This window comes from Cygnus olor, chromosome 3, assembly GCF_009769625.2.
Source record: "Cygnus olor isolate bCygOlo1 chromosome 3, bCygOlo1.pri.v2, whole genome shotgun sequence".
Taxonomy (NCBI): domain Eukaryota; kingdom Metazoa; phylum Chordata; class Aves; order Anseriformes; family Anatidae; genus Cygnus; species Cygnus olor.
This window is the reverse complement of record NC_049171.1, coordinates 116,686,444-116,702,785: the sequence shown is the minus strand read 5'-3', so window position 1 is coordinate 116,702,785 and position 16,342 is coordinate 116,686,444. Positions and strand designations below refer to the sequence as shown.

Sequence of the window (16,342 nt, the reverse complement as noted above, 5' to 3'; positions counted from 1 at the left end):
ACAATTACAGGAAAAGCAAAACTTGGCCCCTTATTCTCTGTTTTTTTCAAAATAAGAAGAGGTTATTATTATATATATAAGATTGGTATTCTCATTTTTTTAAATAAAAATAGATTTGAACAAATGTGAAAAAAATATTTCTTTTGTGAGGGATGCAGAAATGTGAACCATAACCATACATCTTTATACAAGGACAATGGCCAGCTTTTGTAACTGTTTAAACTTCATAGGTTATCTTTCAAAAATATCCACTGCTGTCCTTACTTTACACAAAGAAAAGTGAAGAAACTATTATTTATATTAGTAATTTTGTAACTCGTAACTCATTCATCATTACTATAAGAGAAATGGAAAGAAATTCTGCATCCAAATATAGCGAAGAAGCTATTTACCTTCTCCTAAAAGCTTCCAGGTGCGTCTTTAGCATTAAGAGTCCTCTTTCAATAATTGTCAGACTTGAGTGAGAATCTTGCTCAAGATTACTAGAAGCTATCATCAGACTCTCCATACACTTGCTAATAAACTCCTGTTCTTTTTCAAGACCAGTTTTACCTGTAATATCAATGTTAAAGTAAATTATATAAGCACAAAATTAAGACTACGCATTTTAATGTTAAGAATAAAAGGCGGATAATGTTAGATATTCTTTAGAACATATTAAATAGAAAAAAAAAATGAAAATTCCTACCATTGATATAATAAGAGTTGATATACTGGATAGCTGCTCGACTGACATCACCCGACTGTGCTCTTAAAGCAATACCCCAGAACTGGTCCATGCCACATAACTGTTATGACAAAAGGAAAACAAACAAACAGAACATTGCCTTATTATTTTACTGGGAGTAAAGCCTTTCTGACCTGAGAGATTTTATTTTCCTCTCGATCCAAATCCTAAAAGTATCTCCTCTGCTCAGGTTCTCATCAATGCAAACACCAATTATTGTAAAATCCTACCACTGATAGAAATATGTTCATACTTTGAAGTGTTAGGACAATCGGTTAAAATTCAAGAGAGTGAGTTTTCATTTTTGACAAAGAGGAATGATTTTAAATGAAGCCTTAAAATGACAACTATTATTGGTATTCATTGTAAGAACAGAAATCTTAAATCAATCATTGCCTCAAATCAATTCACAGGAAAATACCCTACTTATCACTTTATTTCTATGACAGTTTCCCGGTAAAAACAAACTACAGAAGAAAAACTTCTAAAGCGCATCATACGTAAACTAAGGTATGTTTTAAAACAAATTTGTAGTCAGAATGAAATACGCCTAATTTTAAGTAAAGATTTTCATGTAGTCTGAATCTTATTATTTACAGAAGTAAATGTTACAAGCCTATTCTTTAAACACAGCAGCTAACACAGTTCACTTATGCAAAGAGTATGATAAACTACACAAAGATGCACAGGCAACAGGTATCACTTTCTTCATGGTTTCCTATCTCTGCCTCTAGAGACAAAAGACGTCCAAAGTCATGAGGAAATGTCGAGATTCGCAGGCCTCTTACTTCCATTTTACCGTCCCGTGTTTGAAACTTTTGAGAGATGGTTCCTGGAGTCTCTTCAAGGCAGAAATCCATACTGCCTCTATCACCACAAGTTGTGACATTAGTGTTTCAAACCAGAAAATAATTTTCAAATCAGTATGTTCTCAAGGTAAATATAGTGGCGGGTAAGTAATTTAATTTTTGCTTTCCCTCAAAAAGAAGAAAAACTTGAGCACACAGTGTAGGCTTACCTCTGAGTTTGAGCCACCATCATATGCACTAGTTGCCAGTCGAGCCAAATTACACAAATGCTGGAAGAGGTTTAGGCCAGTCATACTAATAGTTTCAGGTTTTAGCTGTGGCATCTAAATAAAATATGTTTTAGTATTGAAAAGAATAAAATTCATTGGTGGAATAGGTAGAAATTTCAAATTTCAAATTTCAAATAGAGAGAAATTACAAATAAAATTTGTTCTTGCAAAAGATTACTGAATTTTATACACAATATAAATAATCTACTATAATCAGCTTCAACAATCCCTTTTTCTCTACCACTGATTTGGACTGTAATGGTACAGAAGGAACAAAAATTACTATTGTAACATTAGTTGCCTAATTTACAACAGCAAGAGAATGTGCTGGCACATATGAAACTTCAACAAATTCATACATTTACGAAAAGTAGACAAACTGTGTAATACTGAAAAAGAACTAGAATGCTTAATTTACTGAATAATACAATCTATACTATACTATAGTCTGTTGAAATGAATGGGACCCCTTGTAGAAAGCTCTACTGTGGCACGTTCGTATTTTCAGTGGATACATGGATGAGATTTAAATGCTACTCCCAAAGCAAAGTCTTTTTTTTTCTTTTTTTTTTTTTTTGGCAGGTAACTGTATATCATTTGGGAAAATACAGTTTTGGTTGGCTTTTTTAATTGAAATGAAGTGCTACATGGCTTCAGATAAAACACACAGGCTATATGCACAGAAGCAGTGGAGTAAACATTCTTGTGAAAAGAATTCGTGCCAATCCCTTCCCCTAATCCCTCCACGCAGAAAAAAAAAAATCATTTACACGGCAAGTGGGGTCCTCCCAGAGTACTGAAGAGATATACTTCATATAAATAATTTTAAATATTTTAACCTGTGCTGATATGTAAAGAAACACATTAGAATTACTAAGGTTGTGGTTTACCATCTACATACCTTTTCCAAGAAAAGATGCTTGTAAGTCTCCATACCCATAGCATGCTGATCTTTACTTCGTACTTGATTCAAGAACCAGTGTAGTGCATCATCATAACATTCGGAATCTTCTACTAAGCAGTGCCACAATATGTCCACTTGTTCTAAACTCAACCCTATAGTTAGGGAAGCATTTTTAGCTATTTCAGTATATCATCAAATACATGGTAATATTCTACAAAATCCAAGAATACACACAAAGAAACCAGAAAAGGTTTCGTCAGTACAAGAAGTTTTCAGAAGCAGCAGAAGAAAAATGCACCATCTGCCAATGAGGAATCATAGACTTTTCCCTTTTCAGAGCTGGCAATCAGTGAGTTTTTGGTTGTTAGTGATGTCCGTTAAAATTGTGTATTTTAAAAATGACATATTTATTTAAAACATCACTGATTATTAAGAAGTATGCAAGTTTTACTGTGAGGTGTTTCTCTGGTAAGTTAACCTAAAATACTTACTGAAATGATCTGGTGATCCTAGAGTTGAAAACACGCATGTCAGGAATTGAAGACGAACCTGAACTTCTGCACTGTGGCTGTATCTAAAATTTAAATTTGTATAAAAAAGGAAGTTTATTTAACTTAGCAATATTTAATTTCTTATTGTCATAACTTTTTTTCCATTAATGCATATGCCCCTCAACAGTGTAATTTTTTCATATAAACTTTTCTATGAACTTCCAGTCCAGTATATAGCCTAGACTTCAGTTATATACATTAAAGAACCACATCAAAATGTGAAATGAGATAACAGTCATTAGTAGGTAAGGTGAAGAGTTTAAGATTTTTTGTGTGGTTTTTTCTTCTTTTTTTTTTTTTTTTATATTTTTCATACTGTCCAATTCGAATGCATTATTTTGTCATTAGCACCTTGCAGGAACCGAACTTATTTTTTCCTAATTTATTTACAAAAATATTTTCATAACCTATATAAAACTACTGACTTCACTTCCATTTATAAGCTTAATGGTTAAAGGAGTGGAACAATGTACTGTCTTGCCTGAATTTAAAGCAGTTCACCCCACTTTCAAACAGCTTTGGAAGTAGTTTCTCATTAGAGAAATGTCCAATATAACAGTATATAATGAATTAAAAATATGTCAAAACCTGAACAATCCAGTCCTCTGGGATTGAGAAGCTAGAAATTGTATCATTTATTTAAAAAAAAAACACCTAATTTTAAGCATACATATTGGAAAGTGGACGAATGTGTTAAACAAAAGAGCGATTGTAAAGGTCAATGATAACATATTTTAAAACAGAAATATTTGAGTAATTGTTTCATGATATAACAATTTTAAATTAATTTGCATACAAAAAATCCTTGTTTTATCTGTAAAGAAGCATTCAACAATGTCTAACAAAAATGACACAAGAGTACAAAAGTTGCTGTGTTTTGTTTTTTTTAAGGAAAAGGAAATTATTTAAAATGCGACTACATTCATAGATTTTTCTCTCTCTAAGCATGTAATGCCACTACAGAAATTATTTACTTAAAAAGTATGCATCAGAAGCACCAGAAGAAGAAAAGCAGAAAAGATATGTTTAAAAACACAAAATATCACACAGTCAAAGTCTGTTGTGCACTTACAACGTATGTTTGTGTCGTCCTTCCCTGACTGCCTGGATGTAGTGTACCAAATTATCAAAGAAAAGTTTCATCATGTTAAGTTCCTTTTCTGCCCACCTATTTCAATTCAGAAAGCAAAAAGCATTAGTGCTCGTTTAAAAATGCCAGAAAAGCCACAGGAATTAGACAGCTATTACAGGAAAATGCACAAAAATAAACTGAATGTTGCATTTTCTATCTACCATAAATTCAAGTTTCAGTACAGCACTCTCTTCTTTATTTTCATCCATAAGGCTCCATAACAGAATTACGAGGTCAGGCACACAACTGATAGAACTTTCCCCTTTGCAGTCCATGAAAACTGTTCCTAAAGGCCCTAATTCAGCAAAAATCCATGCCAAAAATCAGAACTGGGTTCATATTTAAATGCCATGTCAAAATGAACAAGAAGGACTGCTAATAAGCAGTGTAAACTTTCCTAGAAATTCAAGTAGTCCAATTCTCTACAGTTAGATCAACTAGCTAAGTTGGTTGTTCTAGTAAGCAATGCTGTGCTACATATTTTCACATTCGAAAAGTTTTCTTACAAACCATTTTATTACCGAGCTGCATTTGATATATAATCAGAACAGAATCATGCTGATCAAGTTACTACAACCTTTTACAATATACTATTCCTGGATGTCTAGTACTGTCTGACAAGTCTTTGACAGGGTTTGGGGGGAAACAGTTAAAAAAAAAAAAGTCTTCACCTCAGTTCTGATAGCAGAGCTTATTAGGATTAAAACTAGGCCTGAGTGATTAGACAAGTTCATACAACTAGGCCAGATAACAGACATGATAATCTTAGGTCACTGTTAATTTGGATCACACTAGAAGAGCAAGCCTCAAAGCAGTCCTCCGAATGTCATCACCTCTGTTGGTTTAGTGTGTTTGTGGGGGGGTTTACTTACATTGTTATCCAATGTGTGTCGTAACTGCTCCCAAACTGTTGAAATGTACCAAATAACTTTGGAAGAAGACGAAGTGAAACTACTACTGATCTAAAGGAAAAAGAAAGAATCACTACAATGTGACCGTTACAAAATGAAAATAGTTTTAAAATTACTTTGGGAAGCTCCTGGTCAATGAGCAGATATGCTAACTGAAAGCACTGAAATACATCTGGGTAAAGCTTAATCAGTTTTCTGAATTTGAACTACATATATATCAAAATATTTACATATCATACCTCGCACAAAGAGCTGTTAGACAAGTATCAAAATAAAACAGTATACATTTCACTTATTTAAAGTGAAAGTATTTAAATTTCACAAGATACATTCTTATTTTTGATGTTCATAATACTTATCTTTTGAAATTTCAACAAAATGGGTATTTTTTTTTCTACAAACAGATGAGACAGCAGAAATAAATCTCAAACTGTCAAAATACACTCAATATTGCCATTTTCAAACTGTACAATCTCACAGTTTTGGCTGGTATTAAATGTTATCTAAAGTCAGGGTACATCTTCATCCTCCAACTGCTCCTTCATAGAAATTAAATCTCACAACAGACTTGGTGGGTAAGAACTTGTCTGTTTCTCAGTCACTTAAAGGTAAAATCTAAACATTCAGCTCAAAATGCTTATGCTAAGGCACTTGACTTTGCACTCAACTGCTTAAGAAAGATGTGAACCCAAGTTTACCAACTGGTGGGAAGGCAGTAAGCCCTGGCAGAAGGGAGAAAAGACAAATGCACAAGATGGGAAATTCAGGATGCTGACAGAATAGAAAAATGGAACATCAGACACATCCATAGCACTTTTAAAACTACTTTTATACTTTAACTTTTGTCTGTTTTAAATTGGCTTCCTGTAAAATTAATTAACTGGCATATTCAACTTGGATTTCTTATATACTGAAAAAAGATGAATGTAAAACCAGATAATTTAAGTTACCTGTTGTTTGCTAAATTTTCTAAGCAGCCTTCAATAAATCTCATTCGAATCTGTCTGTCAGTGAACCAGCATACTAAAGAACAAAGCAGCTTCTCTGCTTCATTTATTAACCCTTCAGAGAGATGAATCTACAGCAAGTAGAAAGAAAGGTCACTGAATAGCATATAATTTATTTTCTTTTAAAAAATGTTCTTTTCTTGTATTCAACTTACTGCATCTTCATCCTGGACCAGATCCCACAAAAGGGTATTTCCTTTCTTACAAACATTATCCAAATTAATGTCCGTCACCGCATTGCTATTATATTGATGTTTATGAACTGCTGGTCCTGAACAAAATATAAAGACCATTATTAAATATATAGAAGGAATCATCTAATCTGAGTATTATTCCCTCAGTGCATGAAGAACATGCTTTACTTATACATTTGCCTATTTTAAAGTGCATACAATAACATTACAGTTGCAGTTTTTTTCTGCATATGATTTCTTTAAAAAAGAAAGACAAAACATTATAACCATGCAAGAATTCGACGGGACAGTTAAGGTAATATTTGCATTGTTTTTGGCTAGCTGCAAGTGCAACAAAAACACCACCTAAGAATTGCAGATGCAGGTGCAATTGCTTTTTCATTTAATTAGATTTAATTCATATAAATATATATGTAGTTATACATAATTCTTAGCACTGTGGACTGAAGGGAGGTAGGTTATCTTTTTAATTACTATGGTTGGAAAGTAAAAAGCACATTTCAATAGATTCCTCTCATACTGCATGATATCCTATATCTAACCAAAAACCAGGAAAAACAAATGCTATTTTTACATATGATAGAGTATTAAAGTGCATGATTTTAGAAACTCGTCATGTTTTCATGAACAGGGATAGATGTTTTCCTTCTTGTATGTGGTCACAGCTGGCACCATTCATTTATCTGTTATTTGATACTATTTTCATACTGCAGCATGGTCAAGTAAAAATTTTAGAATGTGTGCAGAACACTGTAATCATTTGCACATTCAGAACTAGGTGTGTCAAAAATAATTTGCCTCATGCTCAAACAGTAATTCGGATCTCTCTATATAATATGTATATATATGCATAATATCTATGGAAAAATGATGCTGATTTACAAAATATTTTAAATACAAAGTTTTTTAAATACATCATTCCAAATTTTCAGTGTCAGGCTGAAATTATTATTCAGTTTCAGATAACAATAAATACTATGCCTGAAGAACAAACACTAAACCGTGTTTCAGGAAAAGATGTAAATAGTAGTGGTTTTACTGTCTGCTGGAAGATAGCAAACATGGTTCTCCTGGACCAGTGAAGAAAAATGTCAAACCCTTCACTAACCATACCCTCTGTTATATTTAAAAGAAGGATAAAACAGAAAACAAAGCTGCCAAAATAGCATATGGAAAGATACCGCAATTCTTACAGAGCATTACAATAGCGTATTAAATTATACCCTGAAGAAAAGTAGAAGATTTGGCAGTGAAAGATAAAATTGCATAAAATGCCCTTTAAGGCAAGCTCCCTCTGATATCAAGTTGTATTTTAACTCATTTTTCAAAAGTTATCCTTTGCACAGTCCATTATGGTTAATTCATTTAAGATGATAAATGTATGAAATCACAGTAAGATCCACCCACCAGAAGAAAAGTCACATAAGTTTTCAGGGAAAAAAATATCTAGCGTTTCTGTAGCACTCTTCTCTTAATTTCAATTAACTGATTTGAAAAAAAAAACATTTCTTAGGCTTCTTAGTGCCTTTGTTTTCATTTGTATTAAAAGATCAAGTATTTATTTTTTATTTTTTTAAAAAAGATAAACACAGTTACATATAATGTGATACAAAATTAATCCCTTGGAAATGAATTAACTTGAAACAGTAAAATCTCAGTAGTTAGTCACTGTGGTTTCTTTGGAGAACTACATTTTTATATACAACTTCACACATGTATGGTTAAAGTAATTTGATTATTCAATTTATTCTTATTTATTTACTCTTCTATTGAAGAATACTTTAAAATTACATGAAACTGAGTTAGAAGTACGGACAATGTTTTTCTGCTTTCTTTTTATTACTCTTACCTTGAGTAAGATGTTCATGATAGATAGAGGCAAGGTTAGGAAGATGCTGCTGGAGATGGGATGTTAGCTCAGCATGTGAATTAATCTGTACAAGCTCTTCTTCACAGCCAGACTCTTCCCCATCAAAATCTGCCATATTTTTCTCTGATTTTGCACTGACTTGAGAACTACTGCAACTGACATCATCTGCACTTAACATGTCATCAACCATATGTCTGTAAAAGAGGAACATTAGAACAGATAATATCAAAGAAAGCTTTTTTTTTACAGAGGACTAATTTGATAAATGAGAGTTAAAGCCTTTACTAGAAGACAACTGAAACATTACGATGTAGTCAAGTTACTCAATGTGTAGTTTATACATGTATTTCAACACATAGCTAATGTAATCCAAGTAAACAGACACCTCTGTAAGCTAAAGTCAGGCTGAAGCATTTGTCTAAACAACAGAACTTTATATAAATTTGAAAAACAATTATAGATAAATTGAAGGTCTCACTATCATGATAACTGTGTTGACTTCTTTAAGCTAAATAACAGCATTTTACAAAGCAACATTAACACTGTTAAATATTGTCATACTTATTCAATCTAAAAACTTTATTTTAAAAAAAAAAAAGACTTTAATCACAGTAACCAAACAGATAACTGTATAACTACTTGAGATAACTATCTGTCAGAAAAAATTATCCCAAGTATAGCAAAACATCAACACAAATTTCTGATCAAACCGAGTATTTTGCCACCAGTTTTATTTTTGTTACAGGAGGAATGAGGAGATATGTCAAGCTACCTACCCATCATGGTGATGGTGGTGGTGGTGGTGGTGGTGATGATGCTGTGGACCAATGAATTGCCGACAGTTAAATAATTCATTTCCAATAGCTTCCCCCAGAAAGTCCCCTGTATGAGTTATACAAGAATCTTGAGACCCTTGTGAAATGTGAGCAGTGCTCATTTCCCCTGCCATATCATGCTCTGCATCCTCAGCATGGGAACAGGCATCTAGCATTCTAATTCGATTATCCACTGGTGTCACAGAGTCAGTATTAAAAACATGGTCCTTTCCTGCCCCATTATTTGCACCACTCCTCTCTGATGCCCCTTGTGAATCTCCCAGACAAATGCCTGCTTGTGATTCCAGTTTCCTGTTCCGTAGATCTGTGCTCCTACTGCTTTTTTGGGGATTATGACTCCTATCTTCTTCCTCTTCATCCTCCTCCTCTTTGAGAGCTTCAATATCTGCAATGTCTTCAGATTGCACTTCACTGCCAGGACTTCCAGCAGACTGGCTTGCATGACTAGAGTTGGCCTCATTACTGGATCCATCACTGTGGCCACTGCTACTACCAGGACCACTACTGCCATCTTCACCACTGTTTGCTGTCTCATCAGAGCTTCCTTGCATGGACTCCTGAATTTTTTATTTTTTTTTTAAGATTGGAGGAAAAATAAAACACCATTGAAAATGCATAATGAACATCATCATCACTCAAATGCCATTCTTTGTTTATAAGAAAATGTGTCAGAGATACAAGTTTTCATTCACATTTTCTCAGTTTGGTTGTCAATAACAAAACACTCCAAGAAAGATACGGATTTAAGAATTTAATTTTTGTATTCCCTTAATGATAACAGACATACTCTTTGCATGTAAACAGACAGAGGAACACTGTGACACACAAACAATACATCCCAGAATCCCTTATGAGATTAATTTCACTTAAATACAATTAAAAACAGGAATTCCCTCCACCCCCACCTTTTTTTTTTTTACAGTGCACATGCTCATAGGCAAGGTACAATACAGTCTGTATGAACAATGCAGTACAGAAGTAAAGATTCTAGCTATCCACTGTCCTGCCGCAGATAAGCATGCACATTATGTACCTGTACAGCTTTTGAAACCATTATGGGGAAAAAAAATAAATTCCATAGCTAATATCAAGCAACTCAGTAACAAAATTAACAGACTAAGATTTACACTCTTACCTCTGTATCTGAAAGTCGCTGCTGTACATGTTTTGTTCTGTTAATAAGCTGTTCTTCCATTTCAATATCACTGCCTCCACTCTGATGGGTGTCACTGTTGTCACTACTCTGAGGGCTAGCTGCTGGTGACCCTAATTCAGAATGACATTTCCCAGTCACTTTGTGCTATATATTAATTGGAATGTAACAGCATTACATACATCTGCCTCATAAATCTGACTTGTTACATGAATCTGCTCAACAGCATTCTAACTGAACAGTTGAACAAGGGACGCAACTCAAACAACCCAAATACTTCAAAACTAAAAATTCTTTTAATACTGTTCATTGTACAATAAAATTTGTGTTCTGATGTCTCTTTGTGCCAGTACCTAACACAGATATATCAATTGGCTAGGTTCTATAATAAATATAATTTTCATTTGACTTTCATAAAAAGCTCAACTCTCATAAATAAGCTCAATATGAGCTAGCAATGTTCACCTGCAGCCCAGAAAGTCAACCATATCCTGGGCTGCATCAAAAGAAGCATGGCCAGCAGGCTGAGGGAGGTGATTCTCCCCCTCTGCTCTTGTGAGACCCCACCTGAGTTCTGCATTTAGCTCTGGGGCAGAGGTTTGAAATTACATGATCTTTAAGGTCCCTTCCAACCCAACCCATTCTGTGATTCTATGAAAATATAATTTCAAACTTGCACTAGTTTTTCCTCTATAAAAATATTATAATGCCAAACATATCAGACTGTGGTGTACTTCTAAAACTATACTTACAAGGTGAAGGGGCTGCTCTTCTGAGCTCTTCTTCTTCTGAAGGAAAAAAGCAGGATGGAAAAAACAGGTGACTAAAAATCTTTTTGCCAGCATATAGTTGTCCGTGATTCATAAAAATCAGCAGTAAGAAAAGGAAGGGGAACTACAGTATAATGGCTTGGCAGCACCTTTAGTAATGACCATGGGGAAATACATAGTTAAGTCAAAAACAAAACAGAAATAGCATGTAATACCATAAACAGGGTAAAAATTAGATAAAATTTTGTAAGATATTATGTATCTATAAAATTATAGATGTTCATCAGAACAGAAATAGTTAACTGATCAGCAGTAGACCATCCCTTGAATTAAAGTAAAAACAAAATATATATATATACTAATTTATACAAAGAGAACTGTTCTGAAACATAAGGCTTTCCAAACTCATTCAAAGTTTTAGCACTTTCATCCTTAGGCTGCTTTATTTCATGTTATGTTTGAAAAATATGCCAGCATGACACCCTTCATTTAAAAATTAAGTATTTTTAAATATTTCAAGTAAAAGGTTCTATACAGCCTTATTGCCCAAAGTCAACAAGGAGACTATGAAAATTAATTAATTAATTTAGCTACCATATTAATTGGAAAAATACGTACCTTTTTTGTTTCCCATTGGTAGATTAGTACTGAGTAAAGATGCAAAAGAGCTTTGTTTTGACAGCTGAGCCTTAGCTGCTAGTGCATTATTCCACAGTGCTTTGATAAGCATTGATGCCAAATACAATGTCTGTGAACAAAACCAGATAACAGTGCCATGAAGAAGCAGTAGGTTTTGTATGCAAATGTACACTGCTAATATTTCTGTGTGCCAATACTACAGTTCATCAAAATAAATGCATCAAAATAAACAAATGCACAAAATGAAGAAATATTGTGTGGAACACTTACTAACTTCAGAAATAATATTAAAATACTCTAATGGTGGTTATTCAGTTCTCCAAAGCCTCAGAAAGAGACTGTAATTCCAAAGCCAGAATGGCCTACTTGAAGAAACATTACAATTTTACTCATGTATGTTCCTCTCTTATGCATTAGTGAATACTACTTGCATGCAGTCCTTTAGAAAGGCAAACATGTAACAATGAATATACTAAAATAATTTCTTGCAGTGATTTTGTTCATCTTTACCTGTTCAGTGTGAGCACTTGGATGAAGAGTTGAAACTAGGTTAAGAAGATGCCTAAGCGGGACAGGGTCCAAATTTTTGATCAATGAAGGAAATAAATCATGGATGTAACGACTGCAATGCTTCAGCTACAAAGTACAAACAAACAGAAAATTACAAGAACAGTAAAATAGTTAGTTATAACAGTTCCCTTGATAAAAAGATGGATAAAATTGCAGCAATTATGCATCATCTTTCCACAAAATATGAGGAAACATTTGTCCAATAATTCTAAACTACATCAGATTTGCAATTTTGATTCAACTGAATTTTTACATTCAAAAGCAGATGAAGTTTAGTAAAGTCATGTTACAACTACCACATATTTTCTTTAGTTCCAGTTCTAGGAGATTTGGTGAAAATAACTGAAGTTAAGTTTGCATTTTAATGTAAATAAAACACCTTGAATATTACAGAAGTTTAGATATCTACTTCAATCCAGAGAAGACAATTTTTTGTCAAAAAGCAAAAAATGAAAAAAATATTTTTAAGACCTTCTTTTATTCTAAAGATGTCACCCTTTTAAACAACATTAGAGGTTTAGACCCTTTACAGGAAGTAATCTGGACGTACTTAATTCTGGTATCGAACATGTATTTTGAAAATATCCATACATTAAAATAAGCATACAAACTGTAAAAGAAATATCACATTTGATAATTATATTAAGTTCTGAAAATAGTATAGAAGAGAAAAATTTAGAGCTCTAACACTAGTGTGAATTACTGTAGTGTGAGAACATCAAAGAAGATAAATGATCACTTTAAAAATATAACTGAAGTAATTATTAATCTGATACAGAAAATATTTGGCGCCTGTCAGAGTGAATGCTATTAAAACGAGCATTTACTAACATTCCTGCTGCATTTTATGACAATGGACTACAAAGTTTTCAGTATGTTTACAGTAGTATTTAAATGAAACAAATCAGAGACAAACACCATTGAACACAGGAAAAATAAAACCTTTCAAACTGTAACTTGTTTAAAAGTCTGTTCCCTACACCTATTTAAAAAGACCAATTTTATTTCGCTGACCTTCATTTTGAGTATAATTTTCCTGAAAAACTGACATTGAAACCTTGAGGTTTCTTTCTTTTCCAATGTGGGCCTGTTTCTGTTTTGTTTGTTTGTTTTTAATGCATAATAAAGGCAGAATGAAACCATGGAAAACATTTCCACAGCAGGAAATCAAAATATCTACTGTATTCAAATCTTCTGAAGAAAAAAAAATACATAATCTAAAATAAACAGTGTCACAAATACACATTCAAATTAGTAAACAAATATATTTTTCTGAAGGAAAAAAGCCTATCAGAGTTTCCAGGTTTACCATGTGAAAAATAAAATCTTTGTGCATTCTGTAGATGTCACCACCAGCACTGAAGCACAACTATGAACTTCACCGCTGTAATTTTCATTACCTTGTTCCCACCAACACTAACCGAAGTGGAATCTACACTACATAGGAGCAAAGCAATTTACCACAACAGTAAAAAAAAATTACATCTACCTTAGAATCTCCATCTCTATTCTTAGTGAAAACACCACGTCTGCAATGAACAACTTCATTTGTTACATGCATAGAAGTAGCTTACGAGAATTTTGCAACTAATGAAACGATTTAATTGTGTCAATTACTAAGATCAAAATTTGGTGAGCTAAACACTAAGACAAACACAGAGTTAAATGCAAGAAACTCAACTTTATGAATGTAAAACAAAATTAACTTGCCATTTTCTGAGTTGTTTTGTACCACTCCTGCAATTATATTTAAAAAATACAGTACATACCTGTGCTGCAGCCCAAATACAGTCTATATGTTGAGTACTGAGTCTCCCTTCAGCTGCGAGAAAATTCAGAATCACTTGGCACTGTTTGATGATCTGCAAAGTATTGAGGAAAGATTTACTAGAACAAGAAGTTACTCCTCCATGTTTATAGTAAAAATAATAGGAATAATTTTATACAAACCTCAATATGTAAATTTGGTCCAAAAATGTGCTCAACTACATTGTTGCTGATAAGCCAGTCTGCAAGCTCTTTTGCAATTGACCTAGAGATGAAAAAGGAGTGGAAATATATGTAAAATTGTATTTCTATAACGCATATACAGTACTTTTCCCTAGTACAGCATGTATTTCAGATTAATTCAAATTAATATCTGTAATTGTGGTAAACATACACACAAACTTTTTGGAACACAAAGCATTCAGTCATTTAAATGTTCTCTGTATTTTTTTGTTCAAATGGAAGACAAATGCCAAACATCAGTTCCCACTTATCCCTCTGGATTGTTAGCAAACATGTAAACAACAATACTACAATTGTTTTATTTTTAAATTGAATACAGTTCAACAGACCACCTGCAGACCACTTTCAGAGACCTCAGAGGTAAGATTTGATAAACACTGCTATTTGACCTGAGTTTATCATGAAATCGCAAAACAACTATTGAGTTTGCAAATGTAGCAAAAGCTGAGAGTGATGGAAATGATTTTATAAGAAAAGCACTTGAATATTTTTAATTCTCTTGAGTAAATAACAATTCATATAGTTTTAAAAATTTGTGTTACTTGCTCATACTCACTCACACGTAGTGTACAGATACTTCAAAATTTTAATTTTGTTTCAGCCACAGCAGTAAGGGAAGTTCACCTACTGCCAAATCCATAACCAAACATTCAAACAGAGCAGGACAAGGAAGCTGAATTTTCCAAAATAAAAGTTGAACTTCCAGAAATAGCTGCACTGTCTGGAAACTAGTGCATAAGCTCCTTTTTATTCCTTCCTTTCAAGCAAACGTTTGTTTATCCAGATTTTGGCACCAGAAGCAATTAGAGGACATTTCAGTATTTAAAGCACAGCCTCTAGTTCAAATGGCCCTGGAATAAAAGTGCTCTGTTTCACAAGGAGGAGAGGGAGGGGGTGTCTTAGAGGACTACAGGAAGAATATTTTTACCACGACTATCTGTGCAGCATTTATGGTCACTTTTATAGTCAGGATTGCCAGTCTTTATTATCCACAATAAGAAAACAGGATTCTTTAGGTAAAAAGGGATTGCCTTTGTAAGTTAAACAAACAGAATTCACTTTTTTGGGGCACAATGCCAGTTCTACAGTTCTTTTAAATTGCTTGATCACTCTGGATGAACTCAAGAGCAAAGTTCCTATTACTCAACACCATTCCTATACTGTCTGCTTCTATTCTGATTCCAGGACATGGGGAATCAAATGTTCTTATTCAAAAAAAGTAATGTCTCCCAACAGTTAAGAAGTAACTGGTTTGCAAGACCTAACGATTTACCAAGAGTATCATTTATGACTTGGTAATAAGTAAGTTCTCATACTGTAAAGTCAGCATGGGTATCTGCTCAAAAAGGATGAAAAGGGTAAGCCTGGTCTGTTCCACAAAATCAAGATCTATTTCACCTCCTACAGCCTCATTTCAAAAAAAAAAAAAAAAAGGGGGGGGGGGGGAAAAACTACTACCGCCAGCACTTCAAAGACACCCACTCCAAACCAAACTTTGGAGTATACATTTACATACTCATTCAGAACTTGGATTTCTAACAAAATTTGAAGAAACACATTTTCACGTGGGTGTAGTGATCTTGCAGATTTTACAGCTGAAGTTGTTATTCATTTGAATATATACTACCAGTCTCCTTCAGACACCAAAATGGCTTTAAACAATGCTCTTATCCATCTGCCTCCATGCAGAAATTACCATAGTGGCACTACCCCTGTAGGGAGTTTTTCAGACTGCTGGTAGACTTTGTATCAATTGCAAGGTCGGGATAACAGAGTGCTCACAGATAGATTTCTTTACAATAAGTGAGCAACCAGTTTAATTTCTTTGTGAAAGAAAATGCTCTTTCCTCTGTTTCATATACAGTTTTCATGGTAGCAGAGCCAACCACCATAAGGATTACATTACCTTCTGGGAAGTAATAAACCTGTAGTGTATAAGCAGTCATAGAGAGCTGTGACGGAATCCAACATCAAATATTACAATTTGTCT

General features: G+C 33.6%; 1 protein-coding gene across 8 annotated transcripts in view; it reads right to left on the bottom strand.

The window, feature by feature from the left end:
• The window catches only part of USP34 (ubiquitin specific peptidase 34), a 129,604-nt gene that overhangs the window by 62,492 nt on the left and 50,770 nt on the right, over nucleotides 1–16,342 (bottom strand). For all 8 annotated transcript variants that reach the window (XM_040550506.1, XM_040550509.1, XM_040550508.1 and 5 more), the window contains 17 exons: nucleotides 14,293–14,374; nucleotides 14,112–14,204; nucleotides 12,283–12,408; nucleotides 11,752–11,881; nucleotides 11,116–11,151; nucleotides 10,346–10,476; nucleotides 9,151–9,767; nucleotides 8,354–8,568; nucleotides 6,466–6,581; nucleotides 6,254–6,381; nucleotides 5,265–5,354; nucleotides 4,333–4,428; nucleotides 3,201–3,283; nucleotides 2,707–2,861; nucleotides 1,746–1,859; nucleotides 689–788; nucleotides 393–552 (listed from right to left, as the gene is read on the bottom strand). In XM_040550506.1, the coding sequence (XP_040406440.1) occupies nucleotides 393–552; nucleotides 689–788; nucleotides 1,746–1,859; nucleotides 2,707–2,861; nucleotides 3,201–3,283; nucleotides 4,333–4,428; nucleotides 5,265–5,354; nucleotides 6,254–6,381; nucleotides 6,466–6,581; nucleotides 8,354–8,568; nucleotides 9,151–9,767; nucleotides 10,346–10,476; nucleotides 11,116–11,151; nucleotides 11,752–11,881; nucleotides 12,283–12,408; nucleotides 14,112–14,204; nucleotides 14,293–14,374 (2,472 nt within the window). The remainder of the gene's footprint in view (nucleotides 1–392; nucleotides 553–688; nucleotides 789–1,745; nucleotides 1,860–2,706; nucleotides 2,862–3,200; nucleotides 3,284–4,332; nucleotides 4,429–5,264; nucleotides 5,355–6,253; nucleotides 6,382–6,465; nucleotides 6,582–8,353; nucleotides 8,569–9,150; nucleotides 9,768–10,345; nucleotides 10,477–11,115; nucleotides 11,152–11,751; nucleotides 11,882–12,282; nucleotides 12,409–14,111; nucleotides 14,205–14,292; nucleotides 14,375–16,342) is intronic.